This window comes from Sinocyclocheilus rhinocerous, unplaced genomic scaffold (genome assembly GCF_001515625.1).
Source record: "Sinocyclocheilus rhinocerous isolate Xijiao unplaced genomic scaffold, SAMN03320098_v1.1 scaffold4178, whole genome shotgun sequence".
Classification (NCBI taxonomy): Eukaryota; Metazoa; Chordata; class Actinopteri; order Cypriniformes; family Cyprinidae; genus Sinocyclocheilus; species Sinocyclocheilus rhinocerous.
This window is the reverse complement of record NW_015627541.1, coordinates 152,994-166,260: the sequence shown is the minus strand read 5'-3', so window position 1 is coordinate 166,260 and position 13,267 is coordinate 152,994. Positions and strand designations below refer to the sequence as shown.

The window sequence follows — 13,267 nt, the reverse complement described above, 5'->3', positions numbered from 1 at the left end:
CACTGTTTTTCTGAACATGTTGTTCAGCTGATGTCGTTATACTGTCATCACATTTGAGATTAAGCAAATCTTTAAGTGACTGTACATCCACCTGCATGACCTTTTTTATACTCATTCGTAGATATTTAAACATGCTGTTTCTTGTCTTAAATCTCCCTTCATTCCTTTCAGGTTTAACGGTTTCTTTAACACCGCTTGGCTACAGAAAACGGGCCTTTTTTATTTTATTTACTTCTGTATGATGGCAAACATGCCAAGACAGAATTGGGCCTCATAACTATGTCACTTCTGGACACTGAGTCATTTCACTAAATGTTTTGATAGGAGAATCTTTAGTGTTCATGGAGATTTTGGAGTTGCACATCTTATCATGTTATCTTGCATTGGAATGTTGTTATCGTCTCTATGCCGACAGTGGTTAGACTGTGTTTTACTTTTCATTCAGATCACTCAGACACTGTTTGTTATCACTCACATGGTGCATGTTTCTGTGCTAAATCATACGGTGCACCTTTACTTTGTTTTATTGTCTCCTGTCTGACTTATTTTGTAGCTGTCTGTTCAGTGATGTGGGTGTATTCAGTCCACAGTCTGAAACTGCACTGAAAATAACAGATGTTTTTTTTTTTTTAACCTGGTAATATAAATAAATATTCTGCACTATTTGCAATCTTGATCGTGTGTAGATCTGTCAGAGTGTGGCACTAACAATGCCAAGGTTGTGGGTTCAATTCCCAGAGAATGAGCATATTCGCAAAATATATAACTAGAAGTTGCTTTGCATAAAAGCATCTTCCAAAAGCATATTAAAAAATGAAAACCTTTGGTGCCCTTGTCAGCTCAAGTGTTTCTCTTTTTAAAGAATTTCTCTTTTTAAAAGATCAGGTGATTTTTTTTTAATTTTTTTTAATGCTTAAGTTGTTGTTTAGAAGCATTTTCACAAGTGGTCTCAGACTTTTGGACCTACCAAATAATTTTTTTTTGTAAATGGCATGCTTCACTGACAACTCATGGCCTGTTTTCTTATCAGGGAGGGTGTCGAGGTTCTCCTGAAAAATCTGCAGGTTCGTGCTGAGGACTTTGCCTATGGACGTTCAAAGATCTTCATCAGGAACCCAAGAACGGTGAGTGAGTTATTGCCCTAAAGATCATTGAGTGTAATCTTGATGCAGTTATACAGAAGACGGCGCTGTCCTTGTGAGAAACATGGCGAATATATCATTTGGTTCTTTTCCAGTTCCAGCATGGCGGATGGCTTGGATTTGTACGTTTTATTATGAGGAATCAAAAGGCCAATGCAAGTATTACGTATGGTCTCTTAAGGGTTTTGTAAGGCTTTTAAAGCAGGAAGTCATGTTCCTTCAGGCTTCTCTTGTTTAATTAGTAGCAATCGCCCTCATGAAAGAAAGAAACGCAAACAGGCAGTCACACACATGGTTTCACTTATCCCCCCCTCCACTATTTGTCAGTTTGCATGGGAAACGAGACTCCAGCTGAGAAATTCCAGAGGAGCCCATGAAACCCCTGTATTGAAGCCTGGGCGTCAGTCATCAATTGAGCACTGTGTGGAGCATTTATCTTATCCTTGTCCATTCCTCCTGCATAATCTACCATCTACAGATGTTTGTTCAAAGCCAGTGGATGACTTCTGCCCAGCCTTAATGTAGTCTAGTCATCTTTCACCTCTTTTCCGCCGAAATGTTGTTGGTGCCAGAGCCGGTGCTTGGACAAGGGATCTACAAACTCAATGATGTAATAGACTTTGTTTCTACATAACCTGGCCACAGACAAGCAGCGCATCACAATCTTTGGATACGAGTCTAAAGGTCCGGTCACATTTATCGTTGCTCAGTGAAATTTTGCAGGCATAATCCAGTAATTTCAACCCTACAATCCTGACAATGAAAAGTTCCTCACAGATTTTTCTCGTGTTCAAGCTGTTCACACAAATCCACTGTGTTGACCAACAAAAAGCTGCTCGATTTGAAAGTGGCTTTTGTGTAAGCTGTGCTTCATACGTCACAACACTATTGCCAATGGACCTTTTTTGCCACAAAATTTTGCAACTTGCAATGATGTGACCGCACCTTTACTCCAGGATTTGAGAATTTATTTTAACCATTTGTCCCATTTGTCGAACCTATTTAGACCAGTTTATTGATTACAATGTAAGGGAACTAGTTTAGTATAGAGTTGTTGCTGTTGGCCTCTGACATTAGCAATTCCTGGTTCAAGAAACCCAGCTGCTTTAAAAGGGTAAGCACCAAGTTTTCTTGCCCAGAACCACCTTTCTGTGCTGAAAACTCCAGAGTCCGTAGACACGGTGTAACATTGGTTTTGCTTTGTTTCACAGAACTAATCGTTGCCTGGGTTGTGTACGTATATGTGGGGCGGAGCTATCAAAATAGGGGCAAAGTAGGGGCGTGTTTGTTTTGGTGATTTAAAATATCAACATTGGCTACTAGAAATCGCTTACTCTGCCTTTAACTCTATAACTATATAAATTTTGTTCAGACCAATTTGGCAGACACTGTCAACAGCTACTTAATACCAGAGGATGCTGGTCCCACTATGGCTGGAATTTATTTTGCTGGTCTTGGCGATCATCATCAGAATCCTGTGGCATATAAAAAGGACATCATGTGGTCTCACAAAAGTTCTCTATATCAAATTTGTGGCTCTCACGGTCTTATCCTTGGGAATTTGATCATGTATCTTGCTTGCTCACACTGCACACAGATCTGATTTGTTTTTCAAATCCGATCTTGTTCAAATCTGCGACAGACTGTCTGCACTATCATTTTGCAAGTGATGAAATCTGATCCGTTCATTCATACAATGTTTATCTACATCAGTTGCTAAAGTAATGACGTAGCCATCAGCACAATGCCAACAGCTGAAAGTATGGAAAGAGAAGACGGAAACCTTTGTTTAATGTCTTGGCTCTTGTTCACCATGACGTGTCAGTGTGGTGCTGAGATGCATCAGCAATAAAGGAAGTTTTATACATTAATGCATATGTTGTGTTTGAAACTGAACGGAGATGTGGATATGGGTGTGGTTTATATCAGGTTTGTAAAAGGCTGATTTTGTGTTTGATACTGATTTTTTTTCTTCAGCTCTTCTTCTTGGAAGAGAAGAGGAGGCAGTGCCTAGAGGATCTGGCAACCCTCATCCAGAAGATCTACCGTGGTTGGAAGTGCCGCACTCACTTTCTCCTGTTGAAGAAGAGCCAGGTGGTGGTGGCCGCCTGGTACCGAAGATTTGCGGTGAGCACCATTCACTACATCTGCCATAAAAAAACATGAATTGTTTTTAATATGATTCATTGTTTCTGGGATCAGAAGTGGAACTTTTTTAAACTCAAGATTGCTGGTTGTTTTTGATTGTAGCAACAAAAGAAGTACCAGAACATCAGGTCCTCTGCCTTAGTGTTACAATCATTCATCCGAGGATGGAAGGTAGGTTTCAGGTGCACTGCATGTCATTTCCTTTAGCAAACAAAGGGCTTTCCTCACTGTGTAACCCCCTTTTCACAGGCCCGGAAGCTTCTGCGTGAGCTGAAACACAAGAAGCGGTGCGAAGAGGCCGTCACAACTATTTCTGCCTACTGGCATGGAACTCAGGTACTGAACACCGTTTCTTCTTGAAAAAGGAAATGGTGAATTGTGTGGTTAGATTTTCAATGCCGGAGCTTCTCCACTGCTTTTGCTTTGTTTTTCTCCTTAAGTCCTAATCTCACTTCTGCTTTTGATGCGACTTACTCTTTTCGGTCACTCTCTTCTTGTCATATTTCTGACTTTAACCTTTGCCATCCTGTCTCTGCTTCCACGTGGCCCTCCTCGGCTAACATCCGCAGGCTCGCTGGGAACTGCGGCGTCTTAAGGAGGAGGCACGGAATAAACACGCCGTGTCTGTCATTTGGGCAGCTTGGCTTGGAACTAAGGTATTTAAAGAGTCTGCCAAACGTAGTCATCTCCCATCCCGCCTCACCCAAGCTGTGAATGGCATCCCTTTTGTTTGCTTTTGACTAACCGTTTTATCATCTTGTAGGTAGCATCTTATGCGAAATAATCGGGAAATACTAACATATTGTTCTTTTGCTGACATGGTGGTGGCAGATGGTGAAACATCTGTACCTAAATATGAAAAGGTGTATGAATTTGAGTGCATGTATGAATCTTATGTTCTTAAAACGAACCCATTTCGATTTCTACTTCATAACCCGTAACAATATTGAAAAAAATGCTTATATGTTTCTGCTTTCATGTTTTAAAGTTTCAAGACTATACTGACTTTGTTCTACTGCACTTTTTTTAAACCTTCATGACATTCATAATCTTTGATTTTATTTTAACTTTTTACAACCTCAGGTTCAGTCAGAGCTGATTAGTTTTGAATTTGAACGGTATTGGCCACACCCTCACTGTGATTTATAACAAAAGTTTGAGGAATTTGAGGAATGAGTCACTTAACAGAAATGTAATAAGTCCAACAAAATGACACAAGTGCTGAAACAAAACAATTACGCCATTGCTTTGGGCTAATTATGCCGATGCAGAATCAATCTAAACCCCAAATTACCTGATTGTTTTTTTTTAACTTGACAATTATTAGACATATTTCTAAGGCAGTGGGAGAATAAACAGCCATCACAACTGATTTAAATTATGTGAGAGAGTACCACAAAATGTCCACTTGTAATAGCATAATAAAAATCTAATTTAAAATTAAAATGGAAATAGATGTAATATTTTGAGCTGTTTTCTAACAATAAAAATAAATAATTTTTGGTTTTTCTCAGTGTCACAATTAAAACGATAAAAGACGTGGCCTATATGCTGATATAAATGTTTACAGGACAAGACCTGACGAAGGTCAGTTTAGTCATTTGAATGTTACATTAATAGGGCTGATAAGCACCTAACAATAAAAAAAAAATCAAACCCCCCCCCCCACCATTAATTGAACTGCATTGTCAACTCTGATAAATACACCTACCAACTATTATCTCGCAGCAAGCCATTTGTTTTTAAAAAGTGACTGATGTCTGTCCGGCTGGCTATATAGTTATTCTCAGTGTCACAATTAAAACGATAAAAGATGTGGCCTATATGCTGATATAAATGTTTACAGGACAAGACCTGACGAAGGTCAGTTTAGTCATTTGAATGTTACATTAATAGGGCTGATAAGCACGAATGACAACTTATTTTAACAAGAATAGTACTTTTAACAAGTTATTGTCTCTCTAAAAATGTCCTGATTTACAAGACTCTTGTCTTTTCTTTAATGTCTGTGCTTAATACCTTTCCACCATCCTCTTCTTCATTTTCTTAAAAAAAAAAAAATGGCACACTGAACAGGCTCGGAGGGAACTGCGGCGATTAAAGCATGAAGCTCGCAGTAAACAGGCCGTGTCTGTCATTTGGGCCTGCTGGCAAGGAACTAAGGTATTCACCACTATGTCTGTATGGCATCCCATCCTCCATTTAACCCATCTCACACCTCCATGTGTACCTGAGGTGGATCATGACCCATGTTCCCTGAGCTCATCCCATCCATTGTGCATGCCAACACATTCAGGATCCCACAGCATGAATCATACTTGCATTGTAGCCGATTGTAGAAATAAGATGAATGGGATGGCAGAGGATGGGAACCGGGAGAGCAGGGTCGGCGTGTGTTGCGTTGAGGGCAGAACTGAATGTGATCTTTTAAGCCTCTTTCCTCTGATTGCCGATGGATTAAAGCTCATCCAGACGGGCACCCTGCAGGCCGATTCCCACGCAGCAGGCTGGCATCACAGCCGGCACAGCCTCTGTCCATACCAAGTGTCCCATTTTATTAAGCACTCCCTAGGAGTGAGTCTGGACCCCATGTGTTTGGTCATATCTTACGATATTCAGTAAGGGCATAAATCAGGGATATGCACATTTTTGTTAGTTTTACAGAAAACTGTAGGATTTAGATATAATATAAATCTGTGGTTTTCTTTTTTTATTTATTTACTTGTTTACTTTAATATTTTAGGCTGTCAAAGTTACTCTGTAAAAAAATTAAATTACAGTTTTATCATTTACAAAGTATTGTAGACTAAACCGTTTTTTAATTTATTTTAGTTGTAATTAATTGTTAATTAATTTCTTGGGTGGCTTTTTTGTAGAAAAGCAAGGTAATTAAGAATCAGTAAAATAAAATAAAATTTTAATTTTGTTTTAAAATGTGTAACCAAAAACCACAGATAGTCTTTGATGAGCCTTGTATGTTTATGCCAGTGTCATGATGGACCAGTTAGTGATGAAAATTATCCTGATTAGTAAAAAATGAAATATGGTTTGATGAATTGCAAAACCTAAAATGATCTGATTATCAATCAAATATAAATATATTACGCACGTTTTAGACTCCGTTTGAAACAAATGCTGTGACATTAAAACACTACAGTTCTTTATAATCAATGCACTTGCCTGTTGCCGTCTTGGTTTATTATAACGTGAGCGTTTTGATTGCCTGAGTAGCCTCATGGCAGGCTGGTTTTGGTCTGTGAGCTGGACGTTGAGTATCCCTGGTGTAGATTGTATCCTATAGATGAGAAAAATCATCTCATTCCATCCACAAGCCCATGCGAACTTCTCTTTGCATGTTGGGATTGTACTGCACTGCTGTTTCCTCCCACCCCATCTGAGTGGCCTTTGCCTTGTTGAGGTTGATGTGGCTTGTTTTATTGTGTGTTTGTGTGGTGTGCGCATTTAAGAGAGCAGTTGTACTCTTACTTTCCTTTTATTACTCTTTTTCCCTTCTTCTCACTCATGTTTTGTTAACCCCATGAAAAGAAATGTGCTCTCCACAGGAAAACCTCAACATTGTCCATCTGTCTTAACCAACGGCAAACACAGAGTTTCTTTACCAGCCGGTAATGGTGTGTGATGTATGCCTATCTGTGGACCATGCTGCTCCTTCTCGCTCCGCTTTTTTACAAATATTGCTCTCCTTTCTGCATTCATCCCCTTCTTCCTCCCTCTTTCACAGGCACGTAGAGAGCTGAAACGCTTGAAGGAGGAAGCCAGGCGTAAGCACGCCGTCGCTGTCATTTGGGCCTACTGGTTGGGACTAAAGGTATCTTCCAACCATTTGCCAGGCGTTTGAGTCTTTCGGAAATGAGTAGGAAGCGTCCACATAACCAGCCTCTCTGTCGCATAACCAGCTTCTCCGCTATGAACTAACAATATAATCTAACCCCAGAGTTCAGTTCCACAGGTCCATTAGCATCCAAGGCAGTGATGCACATTAGTGTTGTCATAAGCCAGGGCAAAGTAAGGCTTTAGATACTGGATGCGTCTCCATAATGCAGAATCAAATCTGTTCTCATAATCCAGGGCTTTAGAAAAGCTTCCTCTGGAGAGATTGGAGGCAGATGCTTTTCCTTCTGTATTCCTAAAAACTGGCACTGGGCAAAATAGCTGTTAGCATGACACTGTTGCAGCCTGCCTGATGATACGTCTGTGTTTGTCAGGGGTTGTTAAAGTCAGTGGGTGTTTTGCACATGTGTATGGGACCGTTCTTTAAATTTATGAAACTGATTGATCATTGATGCTGATTGGTCAATGCAGTTATATATATACAGGTTGTCCAAGATCATGAGAATCCTGGTTCTTAAAAATGACAATTGTTAATGGATGAATTAAAATACTTAGTGATTTGTATCATGTTTTAAACCTAGTTTTGTCTTCTTTTAAATCATTTTAAGAATAAAAATAACCATCCTAAGTAACTGTGTTTTTATTTAGTGCTTATTACCTCTAAATAGAGGGGGACTCTGACCAAAGTCAACACCGTTTCTGCATAACAGACCATTATGACGTGATTTAAGTGAGCTGCCACTTGCAAAATGAGCTACAGGATAAGCCAGGCTTTATGAAAAAAAGTCTGCCTCGTGAGATGTCATCTGAATTACAGAGCAGAATTGCATGAATTTATTAATGACTTTATTAAATTATTTGCCCTAGTAGCCCAACCCTAGGACAGCTATGTTTTCTGTCTGTTTCTATGTGCCTGTCCTGTCTGCATGCTGCTCCTAACGTTCTGTTGGCTTTTACAGACAGTAAAGGTCTTTGTTGTGTTGTCTCCACTGTTGTTTTTGTTGTTATTGTTTTATAAGTGTTTTTTGCTGTCATTACTGTTTTTTCATGTAGGGGTCTTAGGGGTGGCTTCTGCCTTTACAGGTTCTGTAAAGATAACTGTGTACTGTATGACTGTGGATCTCTCATTGTTTTGATCACAACATCAGTTCTCTTTTGTCTTTTGCTTTTTCAGTGTGCTGCTCTTTAGGTGTTCAGACCCTGTTTGTCACAAACCACTTGACTGTCCTGACCGTGTCTTGTCCCATTCCTGCTGTCATCACAAAACTCTTTCAATACAAAAAGTGACAAATTAAACCCACCTTTTTCACAGGTCCGTCGGGAATATAGGAAGTTCTTCAGAGCCAATGCTGGCAAGAAGATCTATGACTTCACCATTCAGAGAATTGTAAGTCACTTAAGTAGCTGATTTGCCTACTAATTTTTCTGCTAATCACCTAATCATCCAGAAAAGTAGTCTTACTTGTTGGTGGTACACTGTTTACCATGTAAATCACCACAAGTTGTGCGGCATCTGGTCTTTGCAGTTTCTGGCAAGTACATTTGATGGAGAGCATGGCTTGTTTGTTACATACTTTGTAAAGCCAAAGATCCTGCTTCACTTTTTCACTTTCATTTCAAATATGCTTGGCCACAACCAATTATACCAAGCTAGTGACACACTCCTAAGTCCATGAATACAACAAGTGCAAATTAAGTCATGTCTTTTACATCTAGTACACTTCATGTATCCCAACACATTGATTAGTGCAATAAGAAACCAAGTAGTTACCACTAGGAAATGATTCATTCTCCCGAGAAGAAAGAAAATACTCCCATAAGGGACTAATGTGAGTTTTTGTGTACAGATGCAGAAGTACTTCATGGGCTTGAAGAAAACGATGCCTTCCATGTCACCAGTTGACAAGAGCTGGCCAGCTCGCCCCTACGGTTTCCTGGATGGGATGCATCAAGAGCTCAGGAGGATTTTCCATCTGTGGAGGGTTTGTGTCTTTAGACACATCTGTATATAAATATATATCTAAAATTAACTGTTAAGACCTTTGTCATGTCTGGTTTTAAATGAATCTATCCTTATGGTGTCCTTCAATTAGTGTAAGAAATACCGCAGCCAGTTCACAGAAGAGAAGAAGGCTACCTACGAGGAGAAGCTTGCGGCTAGTGAACTCTTCAAAGATAAGAAGGCCTTGTATCCTAGCAGGTAGGGAAAAAACAGTTCACCTAAGTTCATTTTTGTACGCTTACTCTATAAAAAATTTTATCGCCATAACACACATCCTCTGCTTTACAGTGTGGGGCAGCCTTTCAAAGGAGACTATGTGGAGATAACCAAAAACCCAAAGTACCAGAAGCTCAACAGCTTGGTGGAGGATAAAGTTTTGCTTGCAGATGTGGTCAGTAAAATCAACCGTGCCAATGGCAAGGTGAGGACACTTAGCTCTGTGCCAGTAGAATTTACGGTATGACAGATAAATGACGGACATTCCAAGCTGCTGATAAGATGTTGTTGTCCGTCATTTTGACCATCAATCATACTGAACTCTCTGTAACATATAAACCTCTTTTTTTGACAAATTCCCAAATGTATTACATTACATAACATTTAGTCATTTAGCAGACACTTTAATCCAAAACGACTTACAAATGAGGACAATAGAAGCAATCAAAACCAACAAAAGAGCAATAAAATGCAAGTGCTATGACAAGTTAGCCCAACGCAGTACACGTAGCAAAGTTATTATTTTTATTTTTTTTTTTATGGTTAAACAGCTGTTATGTTACATGTAATTTGGATCTGAGTAATCTTGACAAATACAAGTGCTGGATGAGACAAATTTTGAATGTTCTTCCAAAGGCAAAACATGTCTATGTTTGCATTGTAAGGTCAATTTAGGTCCTTTCATCCTAAACGTTACCTTTAAAGACAACTTCATTTTTAGGGAGCTCCAAGAATTTTCCTCCTCACCAAGAAGAGCTTTGTTCTGGCTGACCAGAAGACGGGCCAGGTGAAGGCCAGCGTTCCCCTGCTGGACCTCAGCAGTGTTTCTGTGAGCACACAGAGCGATGGCTTTTTCGCCCTCAAGCTCAAAGAGGTTTGACATTCAATAACTCATCTCATTTAGGGAACCATGTGAGTCAGGACCAATATTGACCGGGATCTCTCTTTAGGGTTCTACATCTGCAGCCAAAGGTGACTTCCTGCTGAGCAGTGATCGACTGATTGAGATCATCACCAAACTTCATCGCATTGGTGCTGCTTCAGCTGACAGAAACCAGATCAATATCGATATTTCAGATGAGTAAGTGTCCAACATTTCTGTGTATCTTGTTTCCTCAGTATCACTCTTGTGGCTTAACTTACTCTCTCCCTTTCAGGTTCTTAGTGCAGTTCAAGCAGGACAAAGTGTGTGTAAAATTCATCCAGGGTACACCAAAGAACGGCAACGGTGTCGCCTGCAAACGTAAAAACAACCGTCTTCTGGAAGTGTCTGTTCCGTCACCGTAAGGAGCGATCAGCTCGGCCCACTGAGGGGTGTCATCTCTGAGAATCTTCACTCTCCCCCAATCCCGTAATGATCGTGCAATTATGTTGATCCTGTCATTTCTGATTCTAAATAGTCAAATCAGCAGGTTTTTGGCACCTAAAGATGTTACTGCTTCCCTGCTTTTAACAGTGGGGTGGAAGTCCATCATTCTCTCTTCCCAAACTGTGGGACTGAACAGAACTAGTCTTTAATTGAAATAACAATAATAACCATTATGATTACAGTGACATGCTTTGAGGCTGGCAATGGCCGAAGATTCACTTGGTGAATCTCACCTCACACTCTGCTCAGCAATAGCCATGTCTCTGAACCACTGTGTTTGCATGAGCCTCTTGATGGGAGAAACTTTGTAAATAGAGATGCTGAAGGGTATTGTTGGGCTCCTAGAAGGATGCTGAAAAGCTACAAAATGTAAGATTGCACTTTTTCACTAGGGGGGGGTGGTCAGGAAAGACTGGTTGGTTGGTTTGTGTTTATTTTTCTGTTCTATTGTCATCTTGTGTTTCTAGTGCAGAACAGTCATTTATTGAAAAAAAATAAAAATACTCATCTGACTTTTGCCAAACGATAAGGCATTTTGTGATCCAAAACCTTGTGCCATTTAGCTGTTCCTCCCCAGGAGAAAGACATTATCTTGTATACGTTGTAGTGCAGACACTTTCTTATTTATAAGCCAAATAATAATGATTATTTTCAGTTTCATGATAAATGCCAAACAATATCATTCTAAATCCTGCTTTTTCAGATGTATTATGTTTATAAATGCTTGCTTAATACATTACATACATTAAATCAGGGTATTATCATGAAAACCACTTCCCCAGTTTTAGCATGTCACTGAAATGCGATGTACAATACCTGCATCATTCATATATATTCATGCAGGGCATCGTTTGAATTCATGGGGCCCAAATACCATTCATGGCCCTGCATTTATGATGGAATCTCCAATGCTCTAAAGATCTTCTCACATCTGGATTGACTTAGACCAGTAGTCAAGACAACTGGTGAGCGCTTGTTTCAGAAGGCCTCACAGAAGAAAAACTGACGCTAACAACCTGAATGCTGGTACGATGTTTGCCAAGTCTGCTTCAGTCAGTCCTTTTACTTAAAGCTGCATGTATATGAGCTGTAGAATTTGTGTGGACCTTGTTTGGAAGGAGGCTAATAATAGTAGGTGATATTTGTTGTCCTATGGCTGTATCTTGGCAAAATCGATATGCTTTTTGCCACTGGAATGTGGGCTGCATCATTTTATTTTTGGCTCGCTCACATATGCTAATAATAAATGCAGTGTTTTTCTTAAGGTCTGACCCACAAGGGTTTTTTTTTTTTTTTGAAAGAATGATGGAATCTCCAATGCTCTAAAGATCTTCTCACATCTGGATTGACTTAGACCAGTAGTCAAGACAACTGGTGAGCGCTTGTTTCAGAAGGCCTCACAGAAGAAAAACTGACGCTAACAACCTGAATGCTGGTACGATGTTTGCCAAGTCTGCTTCAGTCAGTCCTTTTACTTAAAGCTGCATGTATATGAGCTGTAGAATTTGTGTGGACCTTGTTTGGAAGGAGGCTAATAATAGTAGGTGATATTTGTTGTCCTATGGCTGTATCTTGGCAAAATCGATATGCTTTTTGCCACTGGAATGTGGGCTGCATCATTTTATTTTTGGCTCGCTCACATATGCTAATAATAAATGCAGTGTTTTTCTTAAGGGCTGACCCACAAGTTTTTTTTTTTTTTTTTTGAAAGAGTGCAAACAGCCATGCATTCATTGGACGCAAGGCAAACAATACACAATGCTTAAGTATATGTTGTTTACCAAGATCGTGGATGATACTTTTTTCAGTTGTATTTAATGTGATATTTTCTCGCGTTGTTTTAGTGGACATTTTGTACTCCTGAACTTCTGAAGAGAAGGCCCGCCAAAATAACTTCTCTGCTTCTGCTTAAGTTCCATGATGCTTTTTGATGTGTTTTTGTAATTTTACAGTAAAAACATAACTAGAGTTTAGGGGAGTGGATTATCATCATCTTCAGTACGGGACATTTGTGGAAGCTGAATTACTTTAGTATCTAGAATTCTGCATAGTGTCCGTCTTTCATGCAGTAAGCTCTTGGTTCTCCTCCTCTTCCATGTCAGGAGTTTGAATTGAAAGAGAGGTAAATAATTGTATGCATTGTTGTGTGCCTAAATGTAACCTGTTCTGAAAGACATGAAAACATGGAAATGTTTCATTAAATACTAAGTGTAATAAATGACAAGTAATCATTTTTATTAAATTAAAGCAATGAATAAATTACTTTGGATAATCAGTGTGGTTTGTTGATTTGAAAGTGTTCTGACAAAGATGAGTGAATCAATGTAGAATGTTCAAAATTGTTTTGTTTGTAAATCAGTATTAAACGTTTCACATTTCTCAGTGTGAACAGCTGTTCATACAATTAGCTTATTTTTTTAATAAAATATAAATGATATATTGTGTAAAATATAAATTATGATGATTGTAAATTCCTAATATATAATCTGTATTAGCAAGTAAATAAGACACATCAATGCACCAAAGTAGCCATGCAGT

General features: G+C 39.2%; 1 protein-coding gene and 1 long non-coding RNA gene across 6 annotated transcripts in view; both read left to right on the top strand.

Moving 5' to 3' along the window:
- LOC107730362 (unconventional myosin-Ib-like) overlaps positions 1 to 11,925 on the top strand; it is a 34,105-nt gene extending 22,180 nt beyond the window's left edge. For 2 of the 5 annotated variants that reach the window (XM_016541193.1, XM_016541187.1), the window contains 14 exons: positions 1,031 to 1,124; positions 3,120 to 3,269; positions 3,393 to 3,461; positions 3,540 to 3,626; positions 3,860 to 3,946; positions 5,367 to 5,453; positions 7,033 to 7,119; positions 8,455 to 8,529; positions 8,990 to 9,124; positions 9,236 to 9,342; positions 9,433 to 9,565; positions 10,082 to 10,234; positions 10,311 to 10,441; positions 10,518 to 11,925. In XM_016541193.1, the coding sequence (XP_016396679.1) occupies positions 1,031 to 1,124; positions 3,120 to 3,269; positions 3,393 to 3,461; positions 3,540 to 3,626; positions 3,860 to 3,946; positions 5,367 to 5,453; positions 7,033 to 7,119; positions 8,455 to 8,529; positions 8,990 to 9,124; positions 9,236 to 9,342; positions 9,433 to 9,565; positions 10,082 to 10,234; positions 10,311 to 10,441; positions 10,518 to 10,647 (1,525 nt within the window). In that variant the 3' untranslated portion in view covers positions 10,648 to 11,925. The remainder of the gene's footprint in view (positions 1 to 1,030; positions 1,125 to 3,119; positions 3,270 to 3,392; positions 3,462 to 3,539; positions 3,627 to 3,859; positions 3,947 to 5,366; positions 5,454 to 7,032; positions 7,120 to 8,454; positions 8,530 to 8,989; positions 9,125 to 9,235; positions 9,343 to 9,432; positions 9,566 to 10,081; positions 10,235 to 10,310; positions 10,442 to 10,517) is intronic. The other 3 variants (XM_016541200.1, XM_016541207.1, XM_016541214.1) reach the window with 3 other exon arrangements.
- A 112-nt stretch (positions 11,926 to 12,037) lies between these two features.
- The window catches only part of LOC107730392 (uncharacterized), a 10,721-nt gene continuing 9,491 nt past the window's right edge, over positions 12,038 to 13,267 (top strand). The window contains exon 1 of the long non-coding RNA XR_001638674.1: positions 12,038 to 12,851. This is a non-coding gene — a long non-coding RNA (uncharacterized LOC107730392). The remainder of the gene's footprint in view (positions 12,852 to 13,267) is intronic.